This window comes from Thamnophis elegans, chromosome Z (genome assembly GCF_009769535.1).
Source record: "Thamnophis elegans isolate rThaEle1 chromosome Z, rThaEle1.pri, whole genome shotgun sequence".
NCBI classification, from domain to species: Eukaryota; Metazoa; Chordata; class Lepidosauria; order Squamata; family Colubridae; genus Thamnophis; species Thamnophis elegans.
Window position 1 is genome coordinate 7,658,099 of NC_045558.1, and position 12,244 is coordinate 7,670,342.

Sequence of the window (12,244 nt, forward strand, 5' to 3'; positions counted from 1 at the left end):
TACACCCATCCTCCGCGAGCTGCACTGGCTCCCTATTGGTCTCTGAACGCGCTTCAAGGTGCTAGTCATTACTTTTAAAGCCCTACATGGTTTAGGACCTGGCTACCTGAGAGACCACCTCCTGCCACATACCTCTCAACAACCAACAAGATCTCACAGGTTGGGCCTCCTCTGGGTGCCGTCAACCGGACAATGCCGGCTGGTGGCTCCCCGGGGGGGGGGGGCTTCTCTGTAGCTGCGCCGGCCCTGTGGAACGATCTACCCATAGAGATCTGGACCCTTACTACTCTCCCGGCCTTCTGTAAAGCCACTAAGACCTGGCTGTTCCGGCAGGCCTGGGGCTGTTGATCAATGTCCAGCCCCACTTAGACTGAATGGATGGTGTGTAATTTTAACAACTGTATTTTTTTTACTTTTAATTTTTAAATGCTTTTTTATCTGTCTGTAAGCCGTCCAGAGTCCCAAGGGAGTGGGCGGCAAACAAATTTTATTAAATTGAAATTGAAATAAATGTGAGGACTGGTTACTAAACAAATGGCTACGTCAAGAATTACAGGTAGTCCTCAACTTATGACTACTATTGAGCCCAAACTTTATGTTGCTAAGTAAGAAATTTGTTAAGTGAGGTTTGCTCCATTTTACAACTTGTCTTGCCAACTTCTTAAGTGCAGTTCTTAAATTAGTAACCAGGTTATTAAGCGAATCTGGCTTCCCCAGTGACTTTGCTTGTCAGAAGGTTGCAAAAGGGGGTCACATGACTCCAGGAACCTGCAACCATCATAAATGGGAGTCAGTTTTCTCATAATCACGGGTGGGCTGCTATGAGTTCACGCAGGTTCAGGAGAACCCATAGCTAACGTTATGGCTGGTTCAGAGTATCTCCAAATCCTACCTTTGGCTGGTCTCCCCCTCCCCTCCCTCAGTGGTGGGTTCCTACCGGTTTGGACCAGTTCGACCTAATCGGTAGTGGTTTGGCGGTCTGGGTCACTGGAATTGGCAGCAACCCAGGCCTGCCACGCCCCCAAACCGGTTTTCCTGGCGGGGCCATAAATGCCGCCATCTTGTTTTTTGCTCCTGCATATGCGCAGAGCAGTTTTTATTGCATTGCCCATGCATGCGCACCATGCATCAAGCATACACATGTATGGCATGCCCACGAACGAACCAGCAGTAGTGACTACCGGAACTCACCCCTGTCTCCCACCCCCACCCCCTCCCAGGAGTCTCAACACAGCCCGTTTTGGATGCAAGGTAAGTGCAGGGTCGCTGGAGACCGAGGAAGGTAGTTTTCGCCCTCCCAGAGGCTCGAGGAAAGCCTCTGGAGCCTGGGGAAGGTGAAAATGCCCCCCCTTTTGTGCAGGAGGTTGACTAGGCCACATGGACATGCCCAATGGGCAGAGAACCCCTTGCTGAGATTTTTGAATCCCATCCCTGCTTATAATCCTGGCTATTCTGGTTCTTCCCCGCATCCTATCATAATCAACATCTATATTGCACTGGGACCATTAATAAAGACATCAAGTAAACTAAGCAAAAAGAGACTTTTCAGCGCCAGAGGGACCAAGGGTCACAACTTTCCAGTCTTCAAAGTCTGATGGACAACCAATATTTTAATGGCTCTCCTAAAAACCATCTGTAAAGGGGGACCTTTCAGGTACAGGTAGTCCTCGACTTACAACAGTTCACTTAGTGGCTGCTGGAGGTTCCAACGGCACATAAAAAAGTGGCAACTGATTCACATGTATGACGGTTGCAGTGTCCTGGAGTCATTTGATCTCCTCTGGGGACCTTTTTTTTGACAAGCGAGGAAGCCAGGTTCACTTAACCATTGGATTACTAACTTGCAGTGATTCAGATTTATTTATTTATTTATTTATTTATTTATTTATTTATTTATTTATTTATTTATTTATTATTTATTTTATTAAATATATTTATATGCCACCCAATCCCGAAGGACTCCGGGCGGCTTACAAAAAATGTAAGAAAAAACACAAAAGATAAAAGAAAACAGTTTAAAAATAGCAAACACCCTCATGCATTCATTCTAATCGGGGCTGGACCTCAACAGTGGCCTGCCGGAACAGCCAAGTTTTTACAGCTTTCTTGAAGGCCAAGAGAGTGGGTATGGTCCGGATCTCCGGGGTTAGCTGGTTCCAGAGAGTCGGAGCAGCCACAGAGAAGGCTCTCCTCCGGGGGCCCGCCAGCCGACACTGTTTGGCTGACGGCATCTGGAGGAGGCCCAATCTGTGGGATCTTACTGGCCGCTGGGAGGTATGTGGCAGCAGGCGGTCTTGAAGGTACTCTGGCCCTAAGCCATGTAGGGCTTTAAAGGTGATAACCAACACCTTGCATTGAATCTGGAGACCAATTGGTAGCCAGTGCAGCTCAGGGAGGACAGGTGTAACGTGGGTGTACCTTGGCACACCCAATATTGCTCACGCAGCCGCATTTTGAACTAATTGCAGTCTCCGAACGCTTTTCAAGGGTAGCCCCATGTAGAGCGCATTACAGTAATCCAGCCTCGAGGTGACAAGGCCATGAGTGACCGTTAGAAGTGCCTCCCGATCCAAATAGAGCCGCAATTGGTGCACCAGGTGAACTTGGGCAAAGGCCCCCCTGGTCACAGCCGACAGATGATGTTCCAATTTCAGCTGCGAATCCAGGAGGACTCCCAAATTGCGAGCCCTCTCTGAGGGGCGTAAATTTTCACCCCCCAGGGTTAAGGGTGGACTGTCCAAGCAGTCCTTCGGGGGCAACATCCAAAGCCACTCAGTCTTATTAACAACTATGGCCAGAAAAATCGTAAAGTGGGGCAAAGCTCACTTCACAAATGTTTCACTTAGCAGCAGAAAATTTGGGTTCGATTGTGGTTGTGAATCGAGGATTTACCTGTGTTGGGAACAGGGGTGGAGATGGGAGATGCTCTGAACAACATCCTTCTGTACTTTGTGTCTCCTTGTGCCAGTGGTGGGGTCCGGATTCCGTTGTAATTGGTACGGTGCAACAGAACCGGGCCATCCACCCCATGAACACATGCAGTGCATGTGCACACGTGCGCAGTGGGCGCATGCATACTTACCATCCACAATGCTCTGTGACGCTCCAGCTGCTCAGTGAAGCGTTGTGCAAGCACCGTACACTCCGTTTGTGTGTGCGGAAGCCCCAAAAACCTCAAATATTGGTAAGGAGCACGAGTGGGCAGACAGGCGGGCCCTCTGGAACACCATACCAGAATGGTACCTGGTGCTCCCGGCAGGCACCGGTACGCCTATACCGGGGCATACAGGTCGTAACCCACCACTGCCTTGTGCGTTTATTTACTTCTGTGGAAAATAGGGTTTCAGCCAATTGCAGTAGATATTTTCCTATCTGTGTAATATTAAGTAGGAAAATCCCTATCAGTAATCTCAAATAGGTGACATTACGATTTTCCCGGTAATCCTTGACTTACAACCATTTATTTGGCCAATGTTGGCATTAAAAAAAAAGTGAGTCACAACTGGTCCCTGTACTTACAACCCTTGCAGCACACCCATGACCATGTGATCAAAATTTGCTCCGTGTCCAATGTTTTTAATGTGTATTGAATAAAAACTTATTTTTTAAAAAAATGGGTGCTTGGCAACTGGAAATTCTGATCCCAGTTGTGGTTGCAAGTTGAGGGCCAACAAGCTCATGCTAAAATCCTACAGATATATCTTCTCTATCAGTGCATGGACACCAAGAGGGACGTCCAGAGCAAAACAAACCTTTGTCCAGATGGCTTGATTATTAGGCATAATTTGGTCAGATCATCACAGCTACTAACTGATGGGTGTCTCCAGTTTGGCAAAGGGAAGCCTTGAGCAATTACAGTATTCCCTTGTTGCCTGATGTTAAGAGTGATATCAAGCCATGCATAATTCAAACCTAGCTTTTCAAATTACCCTTGTCCCATCAACCCATTTATCTTGAGCAATAAAAACAGCAGTAAATCTTGAACGAGGTTTATGGCTTGCATTTGGAAGATAATACATCCACGTCAGTTGCATTCTTCATTTGGGGGAAAAAAAATTATGAGTAGAAATACAGTCCAAAGGAAACAAATCCTGCAATCGAGAAAATAAATAGCTGCCACCCATTAAGTAAAAGGCTATGGAGAGGCTAGGTTTTCAGTTATACCTGCTGCATTTCCTGCAGAATAACACTGTTGCATTTTGCATGCATGTCAGGCATGCTGCCAAACGTTCCCTAAATATCGTATGTTATTCTATACAAGCTGAAATTGTGAGTCCGTGAGACTGCCTACCTCCCACCAAAAAGGAAGTGCATGCAATGGACTGACTTACACCCAGGACGTTGTCAGTACTATGTTGAAAAGGTTTCTGCCTGCCTTGAGGGACTGCAGGTTTAGACAGTGTATCTGGAGAAATGTTGAAATATGGATGTAATTTGCTTAAGGAGTAGTGTCTTATTTGATGTGCATGTGAAAATGGCATCTAAGCTGATGATTTATAAAGGCTGTGCAAATGAATGATTAAAAAAATAAAAAAATAATCCAAGATTAGTATCTTAACTTTGGAACACTTTAACTCTCAGAGACCGTAAAGGACTCCTTGCCCAAATCCCATGGTTTTAAAAGACCTTTACAAATGATGACTTATTTTTACAATTGTGTTCTACAATTCTGGTTTGTTTTGTTGCCAGAATGGGACAACTCATAATTCAATTATTTAAAATAATTTTTGAAATATTTTAATTTTTGTAATTCACAATGTATTTTGTTCCTCCTTTGGCAACCTTGCTTTAATGATTCCATGCCACCATTTCTTTAGTGCAACTCTGGTCCAGTGGCAAGTTGGCCACAGCGAGTTGTCCTAGAGCAGTGTTGGTGAACCTTTTCGGCACTGAGTGCCAAAACGGGGAGACGCACAACAGCCACCTCGTCTTCTGATTTCTGGCATGCATGCATGCATGAAGACCAGCTGGCCAGTATGTCAGGGTGTCAGGGTTTCAAGTAGGATCCAAAATTAAATCAGAGTCCAAGGCAAAGGATTCCTCAAAGTTCCAATTTATTAAGATAGTCATGCTGGCACATCTGTGGAAACCTGAATCTGAAAGCTTCACCAGTTTTCCCCACCCAGTTGAAAGTTCAAGATCTTGTCCCCACCCACAAGTCCATCACATGGCCCAATCTTCCACTTCCACGCTGGCAACTTCCACCCATCCAGTTCCGATTAGGTGTAGAGACAAAGGATGACCTTGGCTTTCTAGAAAGAATGTTGTTATGGCTACATATCATCTAACTTCATACAATCCCCCCTCCCAATTCTCCACTCATGAAACAGCATAGTAGAATAGAATATTAGTGTGGCAGGCCAAAGATCCCAAAAGGAACCGGCTGCAGGCCTGACAGGGTGTGCATGCATGCATGGAAAACTGGAAGATGATCTTCCCTGTGCACATGTGCACTGGACAGCTGCTCTTCCGGTTTCCGGTACTCCCGTGCATGTGTGCCAGACTAGCTGGCCAGCACACCAGAACTTGGGAGAGCAATGGGTGATGGCTCTGCGTGCCACTTCTAGCATGTGTGCCATAAGTTCGCTATCATGGCCCTCGAACCTTTTATTGCTGTGTCTAAAATTTTAATTTATTGTAACCTGCCCAGAATGTCTTTAATTGGGCGGGACATAAAAATTCTTAACTGGATGACTATCCGGCTGACCTCTGAGAGTTTATACCAAGCAATGGTAGGTAGACTGGAAGGCTCAAATGAGAGTTGGATATGTCAGGAGAAACTTCGGAGGAAGTGGACACCGATGAAAATAGGTTGCTTAAGATGAGTGTGTGGGAAATTAAAAGCAGAGCTTTGGGAGGCTTGTAAAGTGCTCCTGGGGGATTGGGGGGGGAGAAATGAGCAAAAAAGGCCTGTTTCTCACAAGTAATAAAGAAGGGCATGCAGAGGCTTTGGGAGGCTTGTAGAGGGCTCTTGGGGGCTGGGGGGCAAAAAACGAGCAAATACAGCCCTCCCCAGCCCTCAGGAGCACTTTGCAAGTCTCCCAAACCCTCTGCACGTCCATTTTTGCAAAGGGGGCGGGGGTTTTAGTAGGCCAAAAATGCTGTATAAGACGCACCCAGATTTTCACCCTCTTTTTTGGGCGTGGTGGTGGAAAGGTGCGTCTTATACTCCGAAAAATAAGGTATTTGAAGAGTGAATGAATCCAATTGGTATGGACAGAAAGAAAAACATGATTGGGTGAACGTGAGGAGGTCTTGAAAAGTGAAATGTAGAGAATAAAAATAAATAGAAGGGAATATAGGTAGCTCAGGGTTCAGCTGTGAAGTCTCTGGTGGTCTCTGGTCTTGGTTTTTTTGCCTGTAGACTTTTCAGTACTGAAATAGGTAGCATTATCAGGGCATGAATAGGCAACAAAGCCAACACTCACTTATCTTGATGATACTACCTAGTTGGGTAATGGAACATCTGCAAGAAAACAGCCAAGCTTAGAGATCACCAAGAATTCCAGAAAAACCACTGTATAAACTGAAGCATGATGTAAAGCTAAGGTGGGAAGGTGTGGAGAGAAAGTTGGTGCAAACTAGATTTGGTTAAATTTGCTTATTTCTGATATCGTAACTTTATTATTTTTGGTTTGTTGTTTTTGACTCCTGTGCTCTGCATAACACGTTGAAAGGGGATAATTCAATGAGTTATGTGTGAGGCTCATGGAATCATATTTCCCAAATATTTTTCTGTCACTGTTTGGTAGTCCTCGACTTATAACCTTTGTTTAGTGACCATTTGAAGTTACAAGGCACTGAAAAATTGACGTGACTGTTTTTCAACCTTATGATTGTTGCAGCGTCGCTTTCTCCGTGGTCAAAATTTAGGCAACTGGCTCATATTTATGATGGTGGCAGTGTCCTGGGGTCATGCGATCCCCTTTTACGACCTCCTGACAAGCACAGTCGATGGGGAAGCCTGATTCACTTTGCAACCATGTTACTAACTTAACAACTGCAGTGATTTACTTAACAACTGTTGCAAGAAAGGTCTCACTTAGCAACATGAAATTTAGGCTCAATTGTGGTCATAAGTCAAGAACTATCTGTCTTTAAAAAAATGGCATCTTTACTCCAGAACTTTCCATCCCAGCCAATCAGAAATCAGAAACAGAGATGGGTTGCTACCAGTTCATACTGGTTCAGGCGAAACAGTAGTGGATTTTGCAACTGGGTCAACAAACCACTAGGCACGGGTGGCTGCCCATGTCCCCAAACTGGTTCCTTGATTGCCCATGCCATTGCTGGCATGTCTTTTGCTACTTTTTAAATGTTCTGCACATGGTCAGAGCAATATTTTAGCAACTGTCCACATGCGTTAGTGCAAAATGGCAAGCAGAGCAAACTGGCAGTAATGCTGGCAGCCTCACCCCTAATCAGAAACCATCCATTTAAGGACTGCAATTTAAAAAGTGACTTATGACCAGTTCTCACACTTATGGCTGTTAAAGTACTGTGTCTCCACAGTCGTCAGATTTCAGGGGCTGGGCAACTGGCTTGTGTTTATGGTAGTTGCAGCATCCTTGTGTCCCTGAAATTGTCACTTGCAACCTTCCTAGGGAGTTCAGACAACCAAAGTCAATGGGGCGAGCCAGATTTGTTTAAGTATTGCATGGTTCACTTAACAACTGTAGAGATTCACTTAACAACCATGGCAAAAGGCCATAAAATGGGGCATGGATGACAGCTGTCTTGCTTAGCACTGGAATATCTGGGCTCAATTGTGGTTTTAGGTCAAGGATTATCTGTATTGTAGTCCTATTTCATTATATAGTTTACTTACTTTACTTTATTGTCATTGCACATGGTCCAACGAAATTAAATGCTGTCTTCATTGTACATTATAACTATAAAATTAAAAACGCAAGCATACATCCTTTACTTTCTATATAATTGAAATTGAAAACCCGATATTGCGCTACACCACAGAATTCAATATAGTTACTGCCCTATTCAACCTATTTGTCCTTGTTTTTATAGTCCTGTACCGTCTGCCAGATGGTAATAGTTCAAAAAAAAAAAAGAAGAAGGTTGAGCTGGATCTTTAAGAATACTTTGAACTTTCTTAAGGCAGCGGGAGCTATAAAGCTCTTCCAAGGAGGGGAGAGGGCAACCCAAGATCCTCTGGGCGCTGATGTTGATCCTCTGGAGCAGTGTTTCTCAACCTTGGCAACGATGTCTGGACTTCAACTCCCAGAATTCCCCAGCCAGCATTCGCTGGCTGGGGAATTCTGGGAGTTGAAGTCCAGACATCTTCAAGTTGCCAAGGTTGAGAAACACTGCTCTGGAGTGTTGTATGTTTTGTCATTGTGCAATTGACAAACCAGACACAGATGCAGTAAGTTAAAATACTCTCTATGGTGCAGCAGTAAAAGGTCACCAGCAGTTTTTCATTCAGTTGTTGTTTCCTTAGGAGTTTCAGGTAGCATAATCTTTGCTGGGCCCATATATTTACAGTGTGGATTGGCTTCCTTACTTTCTTACTCTGCTTCTTCATTATGTCAGTCAAAGAGCATGTGGCGTCTGAGTAGCTAACCTGCCCAATATTTTTAGGTTATCATTCTGTTCCATAACAAGAACGATGCAAAAATGGCTACTGGGGCATTGCTGGGTGCAGAAAACTTTCACCGATTCACTCCTGAATCCTTGGCCACCATCAAGAAACGTATCATGGACAAGAAAGACTTGCCACCCGCAGAGAAGCTGAGGCCCCAGCTGGATCTCCAGGCTTGCAAAAAAGTCCCTGCCCTTTATGGAAACCCCCCTGTGGAACTTACTGCAGAACCCTTGGAAGATCTTGACCCCTACTATCATGATCACAAGGTATAGTAGCTTATTGTGAGCCAATGGTATAATTAGTGTCGCAAGAAAAAAACAGGCATCCATACTATCATATGTGGTGGACTTGTAAAAAGGTAAAAGCATTTTGGATAAAAATATGGTGGGTTATGCAAAATGTTCTCTAAAAAAAAAGGATAAAGTTCACCTCTCAGTTATTCTTGTTAGGTATAATTACTGATTGTACAGTTATAGAGATTAACTTGACTTTGCATTTAATAACAGCAGCAAGACTGTTGGTGGCGCAATACTGGAAGAAGGAAGATTTGCCTACTATTCAAGGGTGGGTTTCTTGCCCTGTTCCAACCAGTTCATGCATGCGTACTAGCGTCTGTGCGATGCTCCAGCTGCTCCTGGAGGATCGCGCAGGCGCTGTATGCGTCCTGCACATGCGTGTAAGCGCAGAACTCGTCAAAACCGGGTAAGAAACGCAGGCGGGCGGGTGGACCCTTCGGCGTTCCCAGAAATTACTTACTTCCAGGTTTGCCGACCAACCGGTTCACGGGGACCGCCGCGAACCGCCTGAAACCCACCCCTGCTACTATTCAAGAATGGACATTAAACGTAACAAACTTAGCAGAGATGGCTAAAATATCAGCATATCTCAAGGACCACTCAAATGAGAGATAAAAACTGGAGAGGAGAAGATGGATTGACTATACTCAAAATAAATATGGGACTAAGAAATTCCAGATAGTTTATGACTGAAGAAACAAGGAATGATATAATCTATTTAGAGTTAGCCTAGCAAAGAGTTAAAGCTCAAATGAAAGATGATACTAACTTTTTTGAAGTTTATTTTAGAACATCTTTGTTAAAGATTTATACCCTGTATTGGTTCTGGGAAGTCGGGGGCGGGGGGAAGGTTGGGGGGGTGGGGTTCGGGTGGGGAGGGCGGGTGTGTGTGTAAACATTTGTAAAAGTTTTTTTTTCTAAAATTTTCAATAAAAAAAACAACAGACATCTATTGCAATGGGCTTTTAGAGAGAATGAGATTAGTTTTTTCAAATGCTTGCTTGAAATCGTATCGAGGCAGCATCTATCCAAACTTTATTGGCCTCAAAAAGTTAACCAGGGTCAATTCTCAAGAGGTTTTGGATGGGAGACCACTAGGAAGGCTCAGATTGGACTAGGACATCAGGAACATTGCTACACTATGAAGTGGGAAACCATTTCTATGAGGAGTTCTTGGTGCTCTCTGAGCTTGGTTGTTTTCTTGCAGACGTTCCATTCAGGCATGAAATGCTCTAATCTTTGCTACTGGTTCATGTGGTCGTAAGTTGAGGACTGCCTGTTCTTGGGGAGCAATTGGGTTTTATGAGAATCTTTCCAGTTAATATCTTTTTTTTTCTTCTGCAGACATTTATGGTCTTGAACAAAGGAAAAACAATCTTTCGATTTACTGCCACAAATGCTTTGTACATCTTCAGTCCTTTCCACCGAATCAGGCGGATGACAATTAAAGTTTTAGTTCATTCATATCCTTTACATAATTGCTTCCTCTCCACTCACCCTTCTGTTTTCACTCTGGCTTTTTATTTTATTTCACGAGGAAGTCCCTCTGTTCTCCAGGAGAAATGCAAGGAAATGCTTGGTGTTTAGAGATTAAATAATTTCTCCCCGGGCTAGTTCGGTGTTAATAATTTTCATCTCTTTTAAATAAATTGGGAATCGGAAGCAACAATTTAATGTGGACAGTATTTGTGAGCTAATGGACAGGGAGGACTAGTGTCATGTTCCTAAAACATCATTTTCCTGAACTCCTGTAATTCACATTGTTTACTTGGTTTATCATGGTCACTATTTTAACGAATTGCGTTTTCATGGCTCTTTCGGATTCATCACAGACAAACAGCAAAGAGAACTCTTCAAGCAAATACGTTGAGTAAGTAGTTTTATCAATATTGTTCCATTTTCATTGCAATGCATTATTGCATTAAAAAAGGGTGAAAAAAGTAAAGTCTCTGCAGATTTTACCTTGCTAGTTGTTGCAGACACTAGGGGGCGCTGCTCACCACTGTGTCAAGGCAATTGAGCCAGTGCTGTCTGAATACATTTCCATGATCATGTGGACAGCATGACGTCATTAGGGGCGGTGCTCATCTCCATTTCAAAGCCAAAGAGCCAGCGCTGTCCGAAGACATCTCTGTGGTCATGTGGCTGGTATGACTAAATGCTGAAGGTGCACGGAACGCTTTTTCCTTCCCACCAAAGGTGGTCCCTATTTTTCTACTTGCATTTTTACATGCTTTTGAACTGCTAGATTGGTAGGAGCTGGGACAAATAACGGGAGCTCACTCTGTTATGCGGCGCTAGGGATTTGAACCGCCAAACTGCCGACCTTTCTGATCGACAAGCTCTGTGTCTTAGTTGCTGAGCCACCAGGTCCCTCTTTAAAAAAATATAAAAATATATATCCACCTCCAAATGTTCTGTAAACTTTAAGAATGATTATAGAGTAACAACAGACAGAGAGACCTCTTGTCTTAGTTTGTTTTAAATTAATGTGTCTTTATATAGAAATCGTGTATGTGTATATGTGTGTGAGAGAGAGGACTATCACTCAATATTTTGAATTCATTTTTCCTATATATTTATTTGCCTATAGTAAAACCACAACTTTCAACTCTTTGGGCATACCAAACAATATTTGCAGACCAACACCTGCATTTTTCAAAAGTTGTGTGGTGATTTCAAAATAATAAACTCAACACATTACAGATAGTCCTTGATTTACGACCAATTATCACTTAGCAATCATTCAAAGTTATGACTGACCCCCCTGCAAAGGTACTTATGACCTAGTTTCACTCCCCCACAGCCAGGTGACTTTTGGGCATTTGGCAACCAGCCTACATTTGTTTGAAGTGCCCTGTCATGTGACTACGGCTACAAGGAACCATGTTGATGCAGTGGTTAGAACGTAGTATTGCAGGCTAATTCTGCTGACTGTCAGAAGTTCAATCCTGACCAGCTCAAGGTTGGCTCAGCCTTCCATCCTTCCGAGGTGGGTAAAATGAGAACCCAGATTGTTGAAGGCAAATAGGCTGACTCTGTAAACCGCTTAGAGAGGGCTGTAAAGCACTGTGAAGCAGTATAAAAATCTTACTGCTATTGCTATTATGCTTTTTTTCCTGAAAACCAGTATTTACCAGTAGTTTCTGGCAATGCTTACCCCAGAATGAGCAATGGCTTTGCTTAACGACTGCCACAAATAAAGACCACACAATCAGGTCAGTCAAGTGATGATGTCCTTTATGAGTGTCACAACATACAACCATAATTAATAAACTCCATTACATTTGTAATCATAAAGAAATCAATATTAATTAGTAAAAACATACACACTAGGAAGATTGTG

The 12,244-nt window shown here is 43.6% G+C and overlaps 1 protein-coding gene across 1 annotated transcript in view; it reads left to right on the plus strand.

The window, feature by feature from the left end:
• The first annotated feature begins 8,634 nt into the window (after positions 1-8,634).
• LOC116520661 (sodium channel protein type 5 subunit alpha-like) overlaps positions 8,635-12,244 on the plus strand; it is a 75,992-nt gene continuing 72,382 nt past the window's right edge. Inside the window, exons 1-3 of the mRNA XM_032234943.1 lie at positions 8,635-8,868; positions 10,243-10,373; positions 10,667-10,768. Coding sequence (XP_032090834.1) covers positions 8,635-8,868; positions 10,243-10,373; positions 10,667-10,768 — 467 coding nt within the window. The remainder of the gene's footprint in view (positions 8,869-10,242; positions 10,374-10,666; positions 10,769-12,244) is intronic.